General features: G+C 43.5%; 1 protein-coding gene and 1 long non-coding RNA gene across 3 annotated transcripts; one reads left to right on the forward strand and one right to left on the reverse strand.

Moving 5' to 3' along the window:
- Positions 1-1,967: 1,967 nt before the first annotated feature.
- LOC117436204 (uncharacterized) lies at positions 1,968-20,518 on the forward strand. Of its 2 annotated transcripts, none has more exons than XR_004549627.1 (5): positions 1,968-2,027; positions 2,128-2,433; positions 2,516-2,599; positions 5,250-5,427; positions 20,219-20,518. It is a non-coding gene; the product is annotated as an uncharacterized lncRNA (long non-coding RNA). The 2 variants fall into 2 exon arrangements; XR_004549626.1 differs by lacking the exon at positions 20,219-20,518 and adding an exon at positions 14,306-16,818.
- ECHDC3 (enoyl-CoA hydratase domain containing 3) lies at positions 9,121-18,836 on the reverse strand. Its single transcript, XM_034063059.1, has 5 exons — positions 18,669-18,836; positions 18,441-18,562; positions 16,069-16,166; positions 13,200-13,400; positions 9,121-11,163 (listed from the first exon to the last, which is right to left on the reverse strand). Exons 1-5 carry the CDS (start codon positions 18,797-18,799, stop codon positions 10,834-10,836), a joined length of 882 nt encoding a protein of 293 aa, XP_033918950.1. The 5' UTR covers positions 18,800-18,836; the 3' UTR covers positions 9,121-10,833.
- Positions 20,519-22,739: the final 2,221 nt, after the last annotated feature.

Raw genomic sequence — 22,739 nt, forward strand, 5'->3', positions numbered from 1 at the left:
CCATCCAACCTGGCCTTGCACACCGCCAGGGATGGTTCGGATGCTGGTGAGGGACTCTTCATTAGGGACTGTAGTGATAGGACAATGGGGTAATGGGTTAAAACTTAAACAGGGAAGTTTAGATTGGATATAAGGAATAAATTATTTACTGTTAGGGTGGTGAGGCACAGGAATGGGTTGCCCAGGGAGGTTGTGAATGCTCCATCCCTGGCAGTGTTCAAGGCCAGGTTGGACAGAGCCTTGGGTGACATGGTTTAGTGTGAGGTGTCCCTGCCCATGGCAGGGGGGTTGGAACTGGATGATCTTGAGGTCCTTTTCAACCCTAACTATTCTATGATTCTATGATTCTCTGAGCAACCTATGCCAGTGTCTCACCATCCTCATGTCGTTATAGAACTTTATATTCATTATAGGAATTTTATTTGTATATATATATATATATATGAATTCATTATAGGAATGCATTTAAATATTATAGTGATGGATGTGACAGAAAAGTCTAGGACATTTTAGCAGAGTTTTTTATAGCCTATGTGCTACTGAGCTCTATACCAGGACTTTTGCTGAGGTAAATTTACTGTTTGCATTTTGCTGCTTTGGTAACTGTGTGTGCTGAATAAATGGATGTTGCATTGCAAACATCCAATGCCTCATGAAGATTTCAAGCTGTCCATGGAAGTATTCCTGGATCATCTGCTCTAAATAAATGCTCACATAGAAAAAGACTAAAAGCTTATGTGAATATCCACAGACAGCAAACAAAAAGACTTTATCTTTGGCAGCTTTCATTTTACCATGCTGAGTACATGGGAAGTACTAAGTTTTTTTTCACAGGCTGTGTAAAAGGACAAAAGTCTTCTCTTGCTGACAGATAAATGTTATACCCCTGTTCAAGCAGCAGAGGCTTCAGATTTCAGGGATTCAGACCAGTTTCCAAGCCCAGCTCTGGGGGGAAGGCATAACATTGTAATTTCTGAACTGTAGTGATGTCACTGTATTAAATAGGTTATAGCAAGAATAACAGCAACAGTAAGTAATAATATTGATGATTAGTAATAACCTCAGGCTAATGAATAAGGGGCTGATTATCCTTGCAGGAATATTCTTGCTGGTCCCAATGAAAAAAGGGGTAAATAGGTCAGTTTTCCAGTCCTCTGTGTGGGCACTCTGGAGAGCACCTTTGTATTCCTCCTGCAGGCCCTTTTGTCAGAGAACCAAACATTCTCATTACCCTGCTCTTTCATCTGTTAAATTTCACTTCTTACAGTTTTTGCATTAAAACCTGATGCTTTCCCCCAATCCAGTCGTGATACCAGTTAGGTTGCACAGAGAAGGGGTAAATGCTCCATCCCTGGCAGTGTTCAAGGCCAGGTTGGACACAGCCTTGGGTGACATGGCCTAGTGTGAGTTGTCCCTGCCCATGGCAGGGGGTTGGAACTGGATGATCTTAAGGTCCTTTCCAAGTCAAGCCATTCTATGATTCCATGATTTTATGGTATGTGGTATTTTGTAAAGCTTTCTGTATTTGTATGTACTTATATAAGAATCTCAGCATTCACAAAACAAATAACCCCCAAGGAGGGAGAGAAAAAAAACCCAAAGAATTCTGACTTCACACTAAGAACTCAGAAGCAAAAAAAAAACCAAGAAAAAGCCACTAATTTTAAAGTATTTTAACCTAATTTAGTGGGGTCTTGAAAGAGAAGGGATGCTGATTGAGAAGTCTGTATTTATACAATATCCTAACACTGAGAACAGAGATTTTTGTTACAGGATTAACTGCGTTAAAGAATAGATGATAAAGTTTTAATGGCATGAAGGGTATATTTCATGAAACAGGTACAAGAAAATATCCTTATATAGACTAAAGACCACATTAGGAGAATTACTTCATGTATTCATTTGCTTTCTCCTTTCCCCCACGTTCTATATACATTTTAATAATTCTTTATTGTTCCTTTACAGAAGCATCACTCTGTCTACAATAAGAATGATTTGGGGCCAGGAAGTGGAGAAGAGCAGAGCAGGTATATATCACATTATCCTTGATGCTGACAGGGCAGAGCTGACAAGGAAATAATCGCTCATCTTTCCAAAAATGATTTCATCCCCTGTAATTGTTTATAGGAGGACAGATCTGGAATAAAATCCAAGTGCCACTAGCACTTCCTCTGTCATCAGCAGCTGAGGCAGCCTGAATGTCAGCATTCTCTTATTGCAGTTGATTTGTCCTTAAAAACTTCTTCGGAAAGCAGCCAATGGTTAGACATGATCCATTACATCAGATCTCCCTGACATACAGCTCTAATGAGCCAGGTTGCGGATAGTCTAAGATGTTGCCATCCATTCCTGCCCTGCCTTTCCAGGAGGTGACTTGCATTCAGCAGGATCAGTAAATGAGATCAATACCTATATCCCTATCAAGTCCAACAGGTGAGCTTGTGCTGCAGTTTAAGTTAGTGTAAAGAGTTGGCTCTGTTTTGATCTAGGCTACAGGAATGTTTCTTATTCTCAGTTAACTTCACAGCATGACAAGTCTTGGTTTCAGCAGGCTGAAAATACTGTCCTACCTAAGGAGGAAAAATGAAAATCTCTTGTGGTAAGTAGCTATGAACAAGAGCCATGAATCCAATCCAGGAATCTGGCTGAGATTTTAGCAGTAAAAATTCAACTTGTTACTTTATCATCTGGTTTTGGTTTTGATTTTGTTTCTATTATGAACATACAATACCTCTGGGATGCTCCCATGATCACAGCTCCAGGATACTAACATTAAAGTAAGAATTACCTTTTTTAAGGTCATATCATGAAAATAACTACCATTGGCCACATTAAAGTTTAATGAATGATTTAGCCTTTCCAAATCCACAGTGGTATTAAGAATATATTTCTACTATTTGATTTTTGTAAAAGCTATGGGTTTGTCAAAAATAACTCCTAATATTGACAACAAGCAGCCAGGAGATGGTACATCCTACAGTGAAGAGTCAGAAAGGTACAGCTTTGATGGTTTTTCCCTCCTTTGGGAGCATACAACAGGATGGGGATGTGTTATTTGGTGGCTAAATTCAGGAATAGTATAATTGAAGTGCAGTATCAGTGAAATCAAGACAAATGAGTCCTACTAATTGCAGTATGAGATTTGTCCTACAGCTTTAGGTCCTCATGGAAATTTAACCATTTGTTTATTCCCCTGCTTGCTTGGAGAAGGCAGCCACATTTTCATGAGATAATTTAAATGTAGAATGATTAGAAGGTTTTGCAGCTACAGAGATAGATGGGGTGTACATACAATTTCTGCTCTTTGTAGCAACCCAATGTGATATTGAGTAAGATAATGGTCAGAAAGAACATTGCTAGGCTCCTAATGAGAGACTGTTGACAGGAAAATTACCCCAGCATTCATCAAAAAGCCAATAAATGTCAAGTGTGGGGCCTTTGATGCAGTAGCTCATAATTCCTGTTCATAAGCCTTTGCAGTCTCTCCAGGGCATGCCATCATCCTGCATTTCTGCTGATTTTACTGAAAACTTAGTTGCTGAAGCAGTGCAAAGAGCAGGTGTTGGCATTCTGAATGCCACTGTCACCATGAGACCTCAGGCAAAGCAGCTTTGGCCTCAATTTCCCCATCTGCAATACAGGTGTGACCATATAGGAATTACCCAACGACAATCTCGTGAAGGACACAGTGTTGCCGTCTAAATGCTCAGGAATCAGGAGCTAGATGGTAAAAACTGTGATGCTGTTTTGCCAGTGAGTTAGTCATGTATTTTTAATGTTAACTACGTCCAGCTCTTTGTGCATTTGTAGTACATATTTTCAAGCTCTCTTCTTCACAGCCACAGGAGATTACTTCACACCAACACAAAATTAATTCTCACCCAGTCTGCCTAATTCTAGGCTGGGAGGCCTTGAGAAAACCACACGAAGTTTATATAAAAGCTTATATAAAGTCCCATTCTGTGCTTTGCCTCCATGGAATGTGGAAGGTCTAAATACCTTGCTCATCACCCAAGACCTCTCTATATCTTCAGCTTATACATCCTAAATGATGTGGCAAGGCAGATTGTTGCCTGGTCCATGAATGAGGAACAACCTTGTGATGAGTGTTTATCTAGCTGTTGCTGTACCCTGGCTTTTTGTTTGCCTTGTTCATGAGGGGTGCCTGAAGCTGTATCATGAGTGATACGGCATCAGAGAATCACTGAATGGTTTGGGATGAAAGGGACCTTAGAGCTCGTCTAGTTCCAACCCCCTGCCACAGTCAGGGACACCTTCCACTAGAGCAGGTTGCTGCGAGCCCCTTCCAACTTGGCCTTGAACACTGCCAGGAATGGGGATGTGATCATACCCTCCAGGTATTGCATATAGATCTTGTCTGAAATTTCCAGGTGAAGACTCAAAGCCAGTCTTCTAAGACCTCCATGGAGTCTGAGGTCAGTGGCTGGATCATTCATTACATTCACACCAGCAATCCCTTGCTTGCATTTTCTCAATCAGTTTTTATTCCAGCTGTTTCTGTGTATACAGGCAGAAAACATGTCCCTGTCACTTGCAGGGATAAACTGCATCCTAGAAGATGTATGCAGATGGAGCCGTACTTAGTTTCCAGGCAAGGCTGTGTATATGCCACATGCTCTTAAGGTCACCTGAAACTGGGCTAGTTACCTGTCAGACATTGCTGCAGAGCAGATCCCTTGATAAAAATAAACAGGGGCACAAGGGATAGGCTCCTTGCTATTTTGGGACAGAACTTATCCTCAGGCAGCAGATAGCCACAGCGGTAAAGGCTCCCAGTCCATCATTTGGTTTGCTGTTTCTTGGATGTAGAACTTAATTAGCAATACTGGATCCAGTTTGTTTTGCAGGAATAGCCTGTAAATCCATTAAATTAAACAGAAATGAAAAATTATATTGCTTAGTCAAGCTATAGGGGCCTATAGTGCAGCTATAGTGCAAGAATGTTCTGAAACCTGAAGTTTTTGTGTCTAGTGGTTCAGCAAGTGGGACAAGTAACCTGTGTTACTGGAAGGTGTGCCTGCCAATGGCAGGGGGTTGGAACCTGATAAGCTTCAAGACCCCTTCCAACCCAAACCATTCTATGACTCTATGGAGTGTTCCTGTGGATGCCACCCTTTTTGGAACTGATGATTACTAATTGCACAATTACTTTATTGCATGAAATAGTACAAACAAGTACTGTGAAAATTCAGTTAAAACATGCTTACAAATATTTTTTTCTCTTCAAGATTTGAAGACAACACAAACATTTTTCATACCCATGAATAAGACTGAAAGACCACGAGCCTGGAGAAGCAGTGTCCTCAAGGATCTGTACTCAGTTGTCCAGAGCTCCATACTTCCTCAGCTTCCATGGATTTGAACTGTGAAGGAGCTTGGTCTTTTACAGGGAAAGCCAAAGATAAGGTAAAGTTTCTACCTTCTGCCTATCATATGAACAACCAGAGCACCATTTTTGATGGTTAATTTCCCCTCCCATCACCATTTTGTCTTGCTAAGGTGTGTCTGTTCTGAACTCATAGTGAAAAACACTAACTGTAGCTAGAATCATAGAATAGTTAGGGATGGAAAGGACCTGAAGATCATACAGTTCCAATCCCCTGACATGGACAGGAACGCCTCACACTAGACCAGGTTACTCCAAGCCCATCCGGCCTGTCTTTGAACACGGCCAGGGATGGGGCATTCACAACTTCCTTGGGCAACCCATTCCAGTACCTCACGACTCTCACAGTCAAGAACTTCTTCCTTATATCTAACCTGAACTTCTCCTGTTTAAGTCAGGACCCATCAACCCTTGTCCTGTCATTACTGTCCCTGATGAAGAGTCCCTCACCAGCAAAGACCTCTATGCCTTTGAACTAGTAGTATGTTACGAGGCCATTCAAGTTCAAGAAATTCCATGCACAGAAATAAGATTACCAGAATTCAATCCCATTGCATTAATTCAAATGAAGTAATTATTCTTTAAAAACACAGGGCTTTTTTCTTCAAAAATTATAACCACCAGTTAATAACAATGCCAAACCCCATCTCATGTAGGTGGCAATTGCAGAAGGAATATTTCAAAATGCTTAAGAGAATATTCTCATCTAAACTATCCCTCATGTTTTAATATGACCAGTGACACCATTTGATTACTGCTGCTAGCTGGAAAGAGCCTTGTTCTGCAAAAATCAGATAATGTACTTATTTCTAAAAGCCTGGAACAAAAGACCCAGTAGAGATTTGCTGAGTAGTTACAAAATAGCCATTAAATATAAATATTTTTAAAAACAATTTACTCTTTCCTAATGCTTTTAGAGCAGCATGTGGGAACAGAGGCTAAGTGCAGCATCTTACTGCATTAAAAAAGGACATGATGAAGGTTACTGAGTTCCAGATTTAACCCTTCTATCTCTTAAATGCTCCTGATAGTTTCTAACCTACAAAGACTATGTGAGTTTATATAAAACTTCCCCATCTTTCCTAGTGGTAACAATAAAATGTTGTATTTTTAAAACAATTATTCCAAATGATCCACATTTTTCACATTCCTATAGAAAGAAACTATGTTTAAGGGTGAATTCAAGTTTAAGTTTCCATTCCTCAAATTAAACATAGCAGCAGAACTGACTATTGCTCTTTTCACTGTTTTTCATTTCCAACACAGATGGAAAGAGACTTACTTTGATGGTCTGTATATGCATAAATGATATGAGTATCACTGGTTTGAATGAAACTGGGTAGGGCAATTAGAAAGAAGAGAGGCTGATTTTTACTCCAATCAGTCCAGGTCTTGTTCCAGTATAAGGAATAACAATTTCATTCCACTACTCAGGAAGCAAAGTGTCATTCAATGCCTTGAGCGCAGCAGTGCACCTGCTAGAGTACAGCTCATGGCTACTATGTCAGAAGCAGATTGCCAGAACCATGAGACCACCTCTAGTAACAGGGGGACAACACGCAAGGCTGGCACTGCCATCAACACCCTTTGCAAGGTGGCTTCATGATCAGGTTGCTCTGAAGTAGACCTGCAACAACTGCAGTGCACAGCACTGGGCCTGGGCTTCCTCTGCTTCCATACAGTACCATCATTGTCCAAAGACCCAAAGACAAAAGTGGTAACTTTGCAGCAGTTTTTCAGTTCAAAGTACCTGCAGTAACAGGCAGGCCTTCAGCAGGGTGGGTTTTAGCACTGCTGATGATGCTCAGCAGCATTAGGCAAAGCCTACGGGGAGACTATCAGGGCACCATGAAGGGCTGAGTAAGCCAAAGCTGATGGGGACTTATCCATAACAGATCAGGAGTAATGGATCCCCGCAGCATCATAGAATTATAGAATGGTTTGGGTTGGAAAGGTCCTTAAGATCATCCAGTTCCAACCCCTGCCACAGGCACGGACACTTCGCCTTAGACCATGTTGGCCAAGCCCTGTCCAACCTGGCCTTGAACACTGCCAAGGATGGAGCATTTATTGCTTCTTTGGAGAGCCTGTTTCAGTGCCTAATCACCCTCACAGTAAAGAACTTCTTCCTTAGATCTAACCTGAAAGGGAGAGAACTGTCCCAGGAGTTTACTGAGTATCTGCCATTCCAGAGGAGGACTGAGGAGTGAACTAACACTCATACAGACAGAGAACCAAGGATGCAGGAGCGAACATACCTTAAACAAAATCCTTTTTGATTCATGCTATTTCCACATTTGGAATTTCAGTAGCTGTTGGTAGGATTCAGCTGGTCTAACTTTAGACACTGAATCTGAACTAAGCACTTTTGGCTACTTTGACTGTCAACAAAGGAAAAAGGACCCATCTGTAGTGTGTTTCACCTTTCTAAGATGCCTATTTAAATATGAAATGGATGAGCCTTCATAATCTGGCTACATGGAACTTCAGAACAAATGCTGAGAGGCCATCCCATGTTGATTACCATGGGTTGATACTGAGGCTCCTATCATTCAAGATCATCATCAATAATACATCCTCAGCTCATTTACAGATCATGTGAAACTGGGGGGAATGGCTGATGTACCGAGTGGTCTGACTTCAATCCACAAGAACCATAATCTAAGGGGAAACACAAGTTGCTGCTCCTGGGGAGGAATAACCCCAAGGACCAGTACAGGCTAGGAGGTGACTGGCAGAGCAGCAGTCCTGCTGAAACCAGGCTCACAGCAGGTGGATGACTGAACATAAGCCAACAGTGCACTCTCATCACAAGTAATGAGTACTGAGCATTTTAGACTGGCTGAAAGTGGCCAGCTGTCGTGGTTTAAACCAAGTCCCCCAACTCCTGGAGAGTTAGGAAGGAGAATCCAAGGAATGTAGCCCCCACGGATTGAGATAAGAACGGTTTAATAGCTAAGGCATAACACAATAATAATGATACAGCCAATAACAAGCAAAAAGAATACAACACCCCACCAGCCACCGACCCATAACTCACTCCACCCTGCCCGGCCGAGCACCGCGTGCTCCCTCCTCCATTTTCCTCCAGAGCTCCACCCTTCCAGCTCTCTCTCTCCCAGTTGCATCCTGAGCATCACGTGCTATGGTATGGAATACCTCATTGGCTAGCCTGGGTCAGGTGTCCTGTCTCTCCTTCCTCCCGGCCTCCCCTCCGCCACCTGGCTGGAGCACGTGCTCAGAAAAAGCCTTGAACAAAAACACCCCCAAAACATACTTGCTATCAGCAACTGTTCCCAGCCCAGAAGTCAGAACACAGCACTGCACCAGCCACAAGAAGGAGAAAAAAATGACTGCTACTGCTGAACCCATGACACCAGCAGATGGAAGAAATGCTTTGTTCTCCTCTGCTCAGCACTGGTGAAGCCATTATTTGGAATACAGTCCAGTTTTGGCACAACCAGTACAAAAGGATTGTGGAGTAGCTGGAACTGGTCCACTGGAGAGTTACCAAGCTGGTTACCTAGAGAACATGACCTACAAGGAAAGTGGAGGAAGCTCCATGTGTTCAGTCTGGCACAGTAGAGTCCAAGTCTGGTGCAACTGTAGCTTGTGACTACATGAAGAGAATTACAGAGGTAATGGAGCTGAAGTTTCTCATTGGTGTCAGATAATGTATGTTGTGGATGGAGTGAGGCACTTCACTCATCACAGAGAAGCAGCAATGTATTTTATTGATATAAACCAGCAATTTAACAACATTTGATAGTAAATGCAATAGTGGTTTAACAAGATTTTGCGGCGAGGTACACTTGATTATTTACTACATAGAGAACAGGGTGAGACAAAACAGTCAGGGAGCCCCTCCTGTTGAGTCATGAGGTTCAGGAAGGACGCCCTTGCTTTCTAATCTCCTTCTCAGAGGGGAGTCTAAGTGCAGCTGGATGCAGATTTGGTCAACAGTTTATGATGTGTAATTAATCCTTTATATCACTTACAAGTGTGATACTTCAGATTTTCAGTGCTTTTACTCCCAGTTCAATTATTTAGTACCGAATGTGATGAGGATTCTCTAAACTTTGCGGAGGGACCTTGAGCTGTCCCTGCTAGAGGGGAGATCCTGGCACACAGCCCACTGCCATGCAGGAGAGCTCCACAGGATGTATGCCATTCACTATCTGTGGAGTAGGATAATTCACTCACAGTCACATTCACATGCTGACTTCAGGAGTTAGTTTTTTCAAGATTTGGCTTGAATTGGACATTTACCAACACTGCAGTCAGTTGGGTGCATTGCTCAGATTAACCCTTGGCCATTGTGGTGTTACCTGTCTCCCCAAATCCACCTTAAAGCAGATGCAACCATCACAACCAGACACATCCATTATGAACACCACAACTGGTTGTCACTCGATCAGGGATACAGGAAATAAAGGTCAGGTTGTGTGGGGGGAACACACTGCCACCATGTACCAGGGAGCAGTGGCCAAAAAAGTTGCTGCTTTGAGGCTCAGACTGGGCATTAAGAAAAAACATTTCATCAGAAGGGCTGTACAGCACTGTAACAGGTTACCCAGAGGAGCAGCTGAATGCCTGTTGTCAAGAACATAAATCCATGGAGAAGCTGCTTCAGTGTTAGTAAAATCCCAGCTCTGAGCACATGGATGGATTTTCCAACCAACACATCTGAGATTCTGTGATAAACTGAAGATTTACAGCCTGTAAATGACAGCTGGGTCAAAACCCTGCCAAGGTGAGAATCTCTGCTGAAGCTGACAGGCAGTGGATTTCACAGTGTGCCCTTTGTGAAGCTAAACACTCCTAAAACATGTTCAGCCTCACTGGAGTCAACAGCAAAATTCTCTGAAGTTGGGATAAGTGACTGAGATGATGATGGAAAACCAGGATTTGCTGAGGGAGACAAACTAGTAATGCTGCAGTTCATAAGCAGAGGTATCTGTAGGGAGCAATGGGGTACTGTTAATAGGCTTCTGTCTGTAACATCTAAACAGCACTGGAATCCATCATGATACGCATTACCATCATATCTGGAATGTGTCCAAGCCATTTAATTCTCTATTAATAACAGTAATGGCAATTCTCTTCCAGAATGATGGAGACAGGTACTGAACAGGGTGATCTGGGCTATCTCCCAGTCCCTATGATTCCCTGAGTAACCTGGGACATGCTAAACTGATTTTTGCAGCATGAAGTTCCTTCTAAAACCATAGATTAAATTCATTGCTGAAAAAACCCATTGTGTTTGATTTTTCCTAACATTTATTATATACTTAGAATAAATTTATTGTGTCTTTGGCATATGTAAGAAGAGGCATTTCACTTTCAGTAAGAACAAAAATAGAGTTCCCAAAGGCAACTGCGTGAAGAATCGTAAAGCACAGCTAAGGTTAGCTCAGAAACAAGATTCATTTCTTCTCATCCTGAGAGTGTGACCAGACAGGCTTACGTTTCTGAATAAAGGCTTCAATCCCTTCCTGCCCATCTCTCAAAGTCAAATTGTCTACCATGACCTGCGTAGTTATTCTGTAAGCACTATCGAGGTCCTGGGCCATCTGTCTGTAAAAGGTGGCTTTCCCCAGGGCCAGGACAGATCTGCTGCTTTCACATATCTTGTGAGAGATCTTCATGGTCTCTTCTTCCAGCTTGTCTTCTGGTACCACCTTGCTGACAAGTCCATGCATTAATGCTTCCTGGGCAGAAAGAGGTTCACCCGTGAAAAGCATCTCTAATGCCACCTGAACAAGACAAAACATGGTATTACATCAGTTCAACTGCCTTATCGCTTTGGTTTGTTTGGGCAGCTTCAGCCTCCTCCTTCAAGTACAAGTTACTCTTTTCATAAACTTAAGATTTAAATCTTTTATCTTCTTTAAGCTGCCATGGAATTGTCAAGAGGTTTCAGCAAAGAGGACTGGGTGTAAAGCTGGCTTGTTTCAAACCTGCCCACTGATTCCCACTGTCCTAGGCTGATGCCTCTGGGTTTCTTTTCAAAAGCCCATAATTGCAGTAGGAATTGAGAGATGTGGGTGGTTCACAAACTGAAATGACTGAACTCAGCATTTTAAGATGGGCATATAATAAGAAGTAAAGATTTATTAAGTGAATGTGTAGGTTTTGAAAATGCCAGCCTTAGTGTTAAGCTGGTTAGGGCTGGTTTTAAATATGTCCTTCTTAAAGCCATTAACTATTTCAGTCTCCTGCTGCTTCCACCATCTTGTACTTGAGGTTTTGAATGAAGATGTCCCCCAAATACATAGTGACTACTCAATCTTGTATAACACTAACAATGTTTTGTCATGACTCTTGATGTAATTACCCAATGCCCTGAACTGTAAGAACTGATGATCCTTGTTGGTATCTTTGTTCTGGTATTTACACATTCATTTGATCCATGGTTTAGTGTAAGGTGTCCCTGCCCATGGCAGGAGGGGTAGAACCAGATGATCTTAAGGTCCTTCCCAACCCTAACTATTCTATGATTCTATAAGGTAAAATCAGTCATCCTGAAAACTGTGGGGAATGTTCTTGCTCCTTTGAAAAGTGGCACAGAGAAAAGTATTTCCCACATATTTTAAAAAGGTAATGATAAATCCCAGAAATACCAATTCAGGAACAGTTATGACTGTTCACTGTAGCAGACTTGGCACAAAACCCCACAGACAGACTACATGTAAAGAGGACAGCCTCATGGATGGGAGATTTAAAGTTGAAGCTCTTACCCAGCAACTGAAGTTGGGCAGTTAATTCACTGCATCTCAGCAGAGCCCTGCTGGGCTTGGAGAGTCTGTCCCCATGAATCCAACTGCATTAGAACTGGAAATGCCTTTTCTCAGTTACAGAAGCTTTACAGATCATCATACTGTTGTTTATGCAGTGAGAAATCTGTAGCCACAATCAGTAGGAAATAAAGCAGGAAGAAAGTATGGGAAGGTTTTAGATGCTATTTAAAGCATCTTGATCTACACCCAGGCAGCTCCTGCTGGCAGTGAAATGTCACTGCCTGGCAAGAGTTGATACCTCTGTGGGACTGATATCCTGAACTTGCAGGGGTTTCCTCATCAGGGGAGAACATCACTGGCGAAAACACAGAGCTGTGTGTTGGAAAGGAAAGGGATGGCTGAGCTGTTGTGCTGCTGGGACGAGCTCATGCTGGCTGGAACCACATCAGCAGGAAGCTGCTTTCCCTAAGCAGAGTTCATCCCTTTATGATTTTTCCCAGTCCTAGACAAAGATGTCTTTTGCAACAAAGTATTTTCAATATTGTACTATAGCAAAATAAAGTCCAGGCAATGGACTTTGTGGAGATGTTCCTGCAGAGTGGAGGCTGAGAGAGCTGGGCTTGTTCAGCCTGGAGAAGAAAAGGCTCCAGGGAGAACTTAGAGCAGCTTCCAGTACATAGAAGGGGTTGACAAGAAAGCTGAAGAGGGGTTTTTAAAAGAGCAGGTAGTGACAGGACAAGGGGGAATGGCTTTAACCTGACAGAGGAGAGATTTAAATTAGATATCTGGAAGAAATTCTTCCTTGTGAGGGTGCTGAGGCGCTGGCACAGGGTGCCCAGAGAAGCTGTGGCTGCCCCATCCCTGGCAGTGTTCAAGGCCAGGTTGGACACGGGCTTGGAACAACCAAAGTATCCCTGCCTGTGGCAGGGGATTGGAACTGGATAAGCTTTAAAGTCCCTTCCAACCCAAATCATTCTATGATTCTATGAACGAAATCTCCTAACATTGGAAGCTACTTGCAAAATTACAGAGTATCTGGGAAGGAAGCCTACCTTTCTTGGAAGAGATCTGCCCAAGGCCACAGCTGGTGTGGAGCAGAACAGTCCAATGTTCACCCCAGGAGTAGCAAACTGAGATTTCTCACTTGCCACTGCGATGTCACAGCTGGCCACCAGCTGGCAGCCTGCTGCTGTAGCCAACCCGTTCACTTTGGCAATCACTGGTACTGGAAGTTTTTGGATTAAAGTCATAACCTGCATGCACAAAAGAAAATGGTCAGTTAGCCCTGTAAATTCAAACGATGGCTGTTCTAAAACACACCTGGTATGTGCAGTTATAGACCACTGCTGTACCAGTATCTGCTGGGTTTATGTAGCATGAGCTGGTCCTGTTAACTCCAGTGGAAATAGTAAACCCATTTTTTTGGGGTTTCATGAGAATGAAACCCAAAAGAAACCCAAGAATCAGAGGCAGAAACACTTGTAATCAGATCTGCATGGAGCTTGGGTACCTCTGCACCACAGGCCAGCGTTCCTGGCTGTGGGAAGATGTGAATCCCAGACACACCATCCCCACTTTAATTTGCCCTATAATGGAAAACCGACTTTGTCACAAGAAATTAAACCAGCCTCTTGTTGGTTTCTGCATGATCTCTAGCCTGGGTTAGTCTCACCCAAACACCATCACTGGATGTCTTTCTAGGCTTACTCTTCAATCCAGGAAGAGACCTGACAGCAAACCATTTTTCCTGACAGCAAACCATTTAGATGTAAGAAGGGAAAAAAGCCTCATTCACTCTCTTACATAATTCTTGAGGGTTGGACATCCAATTTCAAATAGCTGAAGTTAAGGAAGATGAATTTGTCTTAACTTTCCTAACTCTGATTCCCCTTTCATACAGTGGGAATCAACAAATTTACCTAATTTTAATACCTGAAGATTGAAAATGCTACTTAAATGATAACAGTTATTATCTGGATTAAAATAAAATAATCTCATGTTAGCACAATGTAGCAAGATAACAAATACTCGTTTGCTACTACAGTATCTCCAGTAGGTGAAGATAAAACCAGCAAATTCTATGTTGCTTAGGTAAAATTACCTACATTTGGCTCTGAATTTGATCGGTCTTTGTCATTGTTCTTCTGTCTTTGTTTAGTTTCAGTGGATCTTGAGAAGCAGACAACACAAGAGTAAGAGTATGTGCACATGTGCAGACATACAAGTATAGAGTGCTCTTGTGGCTGCAGAAACTTGAGGTCAAGACCTCTGAACCACCCCCAACCTGGTACTTCTGTGTATTTGAAAAGCTTCTGGACATGTGATATTCTCAACTGTCCCCAGCTTGTACATGGCAAGTTCTTAGTTCTCAGATACTGCATTATATAGTATGGCAAGCATTGCTGTATACATGGGGAAACAGAGGAGGAGCAGCTGAGATGATCTGCTTAACCATTATAGAGGAGACGTAGAAGCTGAGATTCCTGAAAACCAGTCCAGTGCTCTGGACCCCTTAGTCCTCAATGCTGCAGGCATGTCATTTGGGTATTATCCATTCCACTGAAGTACTGAAATCCAGGAAAACACAATCTCTTTTTGGAAGCCCTCAGAAGTACCTTTCTTTCTCTATTGACCACCACAAAAGCAAAAGTCCGTTGTTCTACTGCACTAGAGCCTCAATTAATTTCTCTATTTCTGTTGCCTGTAAAGTGCCGTTATTATTTAACAGTAAGGCCTTCTTCCTCCACAGTGATAATAGTGAGTTGTGATTTATGAGTAACTTAATTTCCTTTAGGATACTCAGGTAGAGAGTTTAAAGCACTCACCCCTACCAGTGATCCAAAAAAGGGATCACTTCAAATGCCATTTCATCTCTTACATTTAATTTCTTCCCTAACTTGCTTTGCCAGTTTCACAGAAGCATTTGGGTTGGCAGTGATCTCTTAAGATCATCAAGTCCAACTCCTCTACTCAAGCAGACTCAAGCAGAGCAGGTTGTCCAGGACTGTGTCCGGTTGGGTTTTGAGTATCTCCAGGTCTCTGCATTTCATGCTCTCAAGAATACTAATCTGAAATTGTTATACTAAACTTACTATACAGTAGAGCTCCATTCTCATGAAGATAGCTAGGCTTGGTTTTAACTTTAAATCTGACATTCTGATGTTTTTCTATTTTTATTTATCAAAGCTTGCTCTACTACTCATTAATACTAAATACAGCCACAGTGCTTTATATACACACAGGAGAACTTAAATCCTTTTAGTTCTTGAAGTGCGTCATTTACCAGCTCTTGATGCACACTATACGGAGTAAGTCTGACACTTTTTCTGCCTTATCTTTCCTTTTCTGTGACCAGGAAGCTGCATGGTTCAGTTTTGCACTGACGACATGCTGGTATTCTGCCTTGAAACTGCAAAACTATTGGCTGCTGAACCATCAGACCTTGGCTCCCTCCCGATGAAGGGACTAACCTGTAATTCATTCATACTGGCACTTACCTCTGTGACTAGCGTACCAAGATGGAATCCAGGCAGAGCTGCCAGGGTTAGTAGATAGGTGCTGGGAAATAACACTTGATCACAAGTAATTTGAAGGTGGTTATTCCTAGATTTCTAGGAAAGACATTGCCCGAATACTAGGCTGCAAGGAACTCTGGTTGAACAGAGGAACACGTCATGCCTGTATCCATTTTAGGAGACATGCACTCTGGCATTCTAGCCCTTTTAATCTCTGGATTTCTCCATGGAATTCTCATAATTTCACCAGGATCAGATATTAAAATGGTAGAGCAGCAAAAAGCAAAGAATCTGGAGCAACCATTTGTGCTTTAGGTAGCAGACAAGCAATGCTGTCTTTCCTTGAACCAGTACCATTGCTTGCTCTTGATACCAAGCAAAGGGGTGGCATGTAAGAACTGCTTACCTCTGCACACATTTCAAATACTTGGGAATGATGCTTCACATCATCTTCACTTGAAAGTTCCTTTAAATCATGGCCGGAACAAAATACAGGTCCTTCAGCTGCAAAGAATTGCAGGAAAAGTCAGTCTGGTTTAATCAAGAAACCAGGGGTAGAGGAGTGTCAATGTCGCAGGGGGAGGTATGTCAATGAGGTGTCCAAGGCCAAAAAGGAGCTTGGGTAAGGAGTTCCACAGAGAGTTCCAAAATACTGCCTTCTGCTTTTTGTAACAACTTTAATTAATTCTGTTAATAATAGAATGAGTCAAGCTTCTTATAAGGATACTGTTCTAAACAGCTCCTTGGGACAATGTAAACAAGTCAGCTGGAGCAAGGATGGAGTGCTCTGCTCTCACACAAATACCGTTAGTCCCTATTTATTGTACCCAGCATTAATGATTAACTTCTGCTAAATAAGCATCAAGATTTTTGTGTCACAGCGCTCAAGGCCACAGTGAAAAAAGGAAAAAAGTTTGTTCTGCTGGAGGAGAACCAGAAGGCTTGTTGGGGCATTGCTTCCTCTACTGTAAAACTGTCATCTAGAGAATCCCAAAAACCACATCAGGGTTTGTGCAGCAAAAGAGCAGGTTCCTGTGGACCTGAGCTTTAAACTTGATTGCCACCAGTAGCAGCTAAGATAAAACACCCTTTACAACAGCTTTCCTTCAGCATGAGGGTATCTGCCATAACAATAAACCAATTTGATGCTTCTGAATCCTTCAGAACTCCTCTGGTATCTGTATGGATGTGATATTTCCAGCTACAATTACGCAAATACAATCTGTGCACTCGTTTCTTATGAATCAGATTACTGTGACACTGTGTATCCAGAAACAGCCACACAGTTAACACCAGTCAGCTCACAGGATCACCAATACCCATCTGGAAATTAATCACAACAGCATTTGTGCCTCATTCAGGAAGAAGCCACTGAAAAGGCTGTGTTAAAGACTCAAACCATTTCCTGAGAAGTCCTTTTATTTTCTTTCTTCTTTTGTGTTCCATTCAGCAAGAGAATTGGAAATCAACAGAACCATGAAATTTCTCTTTAAATTAAACAAAAAAAACCCATTAAACTGTGCTTGCGAACTCCCAGACTTTTGTACTCCCAAAGAAGAATAGGAGGTGTTTCACACAATTTGAAACTGCTGTTTGAAATGTTGAATATATATATTTAAACTCATCCTGGTGAATTCAGACTACTTCCACTCTCATGTTTGTGTGCACTAGCACACTGTGTTTTCCTCTACATACATGAAACAGCAGCATCCTAAATTAATAAACCTATTTCTCTAAGATGTTTGGAACAGAGGCAGGGGAAAATTATCTTAAACAGCAGAAGAAAAAGCAATGGCTTAAGAACAGCTCAAGTTTCATTATATTTAAGAACTCTACAGCAGAATACCTAGATGGAAGAAAACTAATAGGCTCAGAGACTGTTCCCATCTGCAGGTTACGGGTGACTGCAGTATTGGGTTCTGGCCTGCCCTTCTTCAGAGAGTTTTAAAAGTGGTTTTGACAAACCAGTGGCAAAGATGACGAGGCTGATCCTGGCTTACAGCTGGGGCACAGAGCACACACTGAAGAAACCAAGTGAGCCCTGTTTACTACCATCTATACCTACTACAAGGCAACAAGTGTCACTCCAGCTCAGCCCATTCCTGTACAAAATCCTGTATCTGGGAATGATATTTCTTTAGTCTGAGTACCTGGTTTTGTTCTGTTTAAAGTATTCTTTACACACAGTTATTTCAACCTACTGATTGCTTATACAAAAGGAAAGAGCTCATTGACTCTGTAAACGCATTGCAAAACCTGACTGAATGCTGACATTTTGAAGAGTGTTTCTGTGGTGTTTCTTCTTAGACATGTTAGTTGTCAACAAAAACATAACAAAAAAAGCAATTCAGTGGTTAATACCGTGTTCAAGAATGAGGAATTAAGTACATGAGAGTGGAAACTGAGGTGTGTATAGAAGAACAGCAGGACAGCAAGATCTGAAGGGTGAAGGCACCCTTAGGATAGATACCCCTGCATGTTCCTGGCCAGCTCTATGGAAAACAACATGCAAGTCCCATCCCATTTTCTGTAACTAGAGTCATAGCATCCCAGACTGGTTTGGGCTGGAAGGGACCTTAAAGCTCATTTGGTTCCACCCCCCTGCTATAGACAGAGACACCTTCCACTAGAGCAGGCTGCTCCAAACCCCTGTGTCCAACGTGGCTTGAACACATTCTTAACACTTGAACATTAACTCTGTGAGAGATTTTGGTTTAAACTCCCTATTACCCATTCCTGCTCTTCCCCTCGCCCTGCCCTTCTCTCCTGTCTCAGTACCTGAGATGATAATAACTCGGAGGTCCTTGCTTTTGACGTCGTGCAGCAGGTCCTCCCTGAGGGACTGCAGCATGGACAGGGACAGGGCGTTTCTCCTGCTGGGGTTGTTCAGGATGACGTTCCTGCACGAGCACAAGCACAGTTACTACAACAAACACTACCGCACCCCCCGCCTCAGGAACGGGGCCGCAGCTCTGCCTGTTCCCTCCGCCCCGGCCGCCGCCTCACCGGACACCGTCCGCCTGCCGCCGCACCGTCAGCTTCTCCTGCCGCCCGGGCCCGGGCCCCGGCCCCGCCGCCGCGCTGCTGAAAGCCGCGGTCAAGGCCCGCCTCAGCCGCCACAGAGCGGCGGCCGCCATGGCTGTGGGACGGGACGGGGCAGCGGCCGGCTCGCCACCGACCCCTAGGCCTGAGGGGCGGAGCTCCACCGGGGACACGGACCGGGGCGGCTCCGGCGGCCGGGAGCGCAGCCCGGGGACGGGGTACGGATATAGGGACCGGCCCTCGGTCCTGAGGCGCCATTTCTCTGCCGTGAGACGTGCCGGGCAGGAAAGTGGAATTGGTTTATGAGGATCTTAGGGATGTTGGAGACACTCCATAAAATGTGGACTTTTGCTATAATTTATTTAGATTCCACTGAGCATTTGCATTTGTGACCACATTAATTCCCACACTGTGCTGAAAACTCTTCAGTGACACTAAGCTGGGATCTGGGTCAAGAGGGTCCTTTTTAAACTGGGACCTGTCACCAGTGGGGTCCCCAGGGATCGATGCTGGGTTCAATGCTGTTTAACACCTTCATAAGTGATCTGGATGATGGGGTCAAGTGTACCCCGATGAAGTGATGCTGAACTGAATGGGAAGTGGATGCTTTGCAGGGCAGAGCCACCCTGCAGGATGACCTGGATAGGCTGGAGGAGTGAGGTAACAAGAACCTTATGGAGTTCAACAAGGGCAAGTGTAAGGCCTCGCACCTGGGACAACACAAGCCAGCACACGCTGGGATCTTCCTGCCTGGGAGCAGCTCTGTGGAAAGGGACCTGGGGTCCTGGTGGGCTCAATATGAGTGAACAGTGTGCTCCTGTGGCAAAGAAACCCGACAGAATGCTGAGCTGCATCAACAAGGGCATCACCAGAGGAGTTAAAGATGTCATTGTCCCACTCAGCACCTGTCAGGCCACACCTGGAATACTGGGTGCAGCTTTGGTCCCTGCTGTGCAGAGAAGCTGTGGACAGGCTGGAGAGGGTCAGAGAAGGAGCACAAAGGTGATCCAAAGACTGGGGAGCCTGTGAGGACAGGCATTTTGAAATCTGAGAGGGCAAAAGGCTATGTAAGATGGAGAACTACGTGGGCACTACAGCAGATGGGTATACACTGAACAGAAACACATCTGAACCAGAAATGAAGGAGCAAAGATACTGCTATTAGATGAATGAGAGTGTGGCATAGCCTTACCATAGCAGCCTCATGGATAAAACCTGTTTGCTTGTTTCTTTTAAGAGGGGGTTCAGGAGGCTTCTAAAAGAGGTTCTTTGATGTCTCTGCTGAAGTTACCAGAGGGATGGATCTGGGGGAGTGGGTCCCTCTCCATTTGTGTTTCTGCAGAACCCCAGAGCTCTCCTTTGCCACCTGCTGGTACGATGCATGGTAAGCATTTTTAGTTTGAGAGATGCATAGCACTCTGCAGACCCCAATTACTCAAAATAGTTCTTCCAGAAAATGTCACTTTGCAATGTAACTTCTCACATTGCTTTTTTCTTCTGTTCTCTACTTGCAGGAGCAGTGACCTCTCTTCCTTCACACCTGGCTCAGGCAGTCTCCCGAGAAGGCAGCAGCTGTGCATATAAGGCAATTAGTGAACAATCTCATCTGCCACCAAATGCCAACAGGCCCAAAGACCAAGCAGTGTTGTTCCAGGAGATACAGGCTGCCCCAGTTACAATTCCCTGCTCTTCCTTACCACACCTACTCCTTGTGTATCCTTTCCTAAATGAGAGGGGAAAGTCTTGATCGCTGAAGTGTTTTATACACATGCAAGCCCTTGTTGTTAGTACCTTATTTTCTGGGAGAGCAGTAAGTACCCTAAAATAAAATAGATATGTGTCCAGGTATGTTCTGTAAATGTAAATCTATGCTTCTGCTTCCTGATCTCCCCATTCCTTTGAGTTCTTACAAAGCACTTGGAGGCTCCCAAATGCGCCTCTAGTTTTCAGCAGCATCTGACTATGCTGGCAATTGTGGCTTTTCAGTTCAGAGCATCAGCCTCATACAAGAACAACTTCAGGTTTGTGCTTAATACATATGCAAATCTTACTCTTACAGCTTACTCTGGATACACTTCCTGCTTACTGATTTTGTATTGCCTAAAACAGTGACCCATCAAATCACGAGGCTTTGTGGCTCTACTGTAATAGCAAGAGTGGGTTTATGTACATTTTAAAGTGTTGGAGGACACTGACAGGCCTGATTGCCTCTCAGTGCTTGGATTGGTCTTTTCCCACTTGCCCATATTAATTTTCACATGGTTGGTTGTATTTCACGGTCATTCACTGGAAAGCTCTTCCCAAATTCACTTTTAATATGTGGGAGGAATCTGTAGCAGAAGAAAAAACTGCCCGTTTAGAAGAAAATGAGATCATCTTAAGTGGATCACAGCAGTTTTCTAAGACCCTGCTTGGTGAGGCAAAGGCCAGCACACAGAGAATATAACATGTGTGTTAGCTGTTGAGGAGCTCTCAATCCCCTGCAACTGTGGCTTTGTGAGTACAACATTACTTTGTTTCTTCTGATTCTTTCTCTTTCTCCAACTTCTTGTCCCTTTTCTGTCCATCTCTAAAGAATGTTTTTCTTGTGTTCTCCAGAAAGCTTATTTTTAATATAGTGTTTTCATCTCCCTGGAAATTCTGTTCTTCCTCACTTTGATTGACAACCTCATATTTCCTTTTACACTGTTGTGGTTTAAGCCCAGCCAGCAACCCAGAACCACACAGCCCCTCACTCACTCCCCCCTTTCTTCCTCCACCCATTCCTAGAGGGATGGGGAGGGGAGTTGAAAGAATGTAACTCCCACAGGTTGAGATAAGAGCAGTCCAGTAACTAAGGTATAACACAAACCCACTGCTGCTACCATCAATAATAATAATGATGAGGAAAATAACAAGGGAAGAGAATGCAACTGTTCACCACCTGCCAACCAATACCCAGCCCAACCGAGCAGTGATCTAGCTCTTCCAGGTAACTACCCCCAGTTTATATAGTGGGCATGACCTGCTGTGGTATGGAATAGCTCTTTGGCTAGTTTGGGTCAGGTCTCTGCTTCCTCCTGGCCTTCCCTCCTCCCTGGCAGAACATGAGACTCACGAAGTCCTTGATCAGAGTAAACATTACTGAGCAACAGCTAAAAACATTGGTGTTATCAGTGTTGTTCCCAGGCTGAAAGTCAAAACACAGCACTGCACCAGCTACTAAGAAGGAGAAAAATGACTGCTACTGCTGAACCCAGGACACACACTCACCCCCATTACAGATTTGTTTTTGGCTGCAGCTTTCCCCATGCATTAAACAGACCCCCTCCTGCCTTCTCTGAGAATACCCTGGATACATCCCAGTCTCAGGAGTTTTCCTTTTTATAGCATTTGCTGCAGCACTGTGGTTACAGCTGAGCTCACACTTCCAACTGGAGGCAACTTGGAGCCAGGATTGCAAGTATCAGACAAGGCTTTTCTGACCTTTATCTGTATTGATCCTTCATAGGAAATAATAGGGAGATGTTAAGGGACATAACACAGCTTCATACTTAGATCATTACAGAAACTTTCAGGGCATCATGCTGTGCTAGGAAGAGATGTTTTGAAATTCAGGAATGTTGTAAAGCACATTAGGGTCTCCATTCTAATGTTGTACATGCATGGACAACAAAGCAAGCATGCAGGATCCCCTCTTTTATGAAGCACAAATATTTATTGGGGTCATTATTTCCTTGGCTTACAGTGCACCCAGGTGGGAAATGCACCCTGCAGGAATACATGCTTCACCCCAGTGGTCAATACAAAGAGCAGCTCATCCCAGGGCAAAGGCAGACCTTGTTGGGATATGGTGGAAATGTAAAACACATGAACACATGCATATATAGACATACATACATAGAGGGGCTGGAGCAGCTCTTCTGCAGATACAGGCTGAGAGAGCTGGGCTGGGTCAGCCTGGAGAAGGCTCCTTAAGGGGAGACCTGAGAGCAGCTCCAGTGCCTAAAGGGGCCAACAAGAAATCTAGAGAGAGGCTTTGGACAAGGGCCTGTA

This window comes from Melopsittacus undulatus, chromosome 5 (genome assembly GCF_012275295.1).
Source record: "Melopsittacus undulatus isolate bMelUnd1 chromosome 5, bMelUnd1.mat.Z, whole genome shotgun sequence".
NCBI lineage: Eukaryota > Metazoa > Chordata > Aves > Psittaciformes > Psittaculidae > Melopsittacus > Melopsittacus undulatus.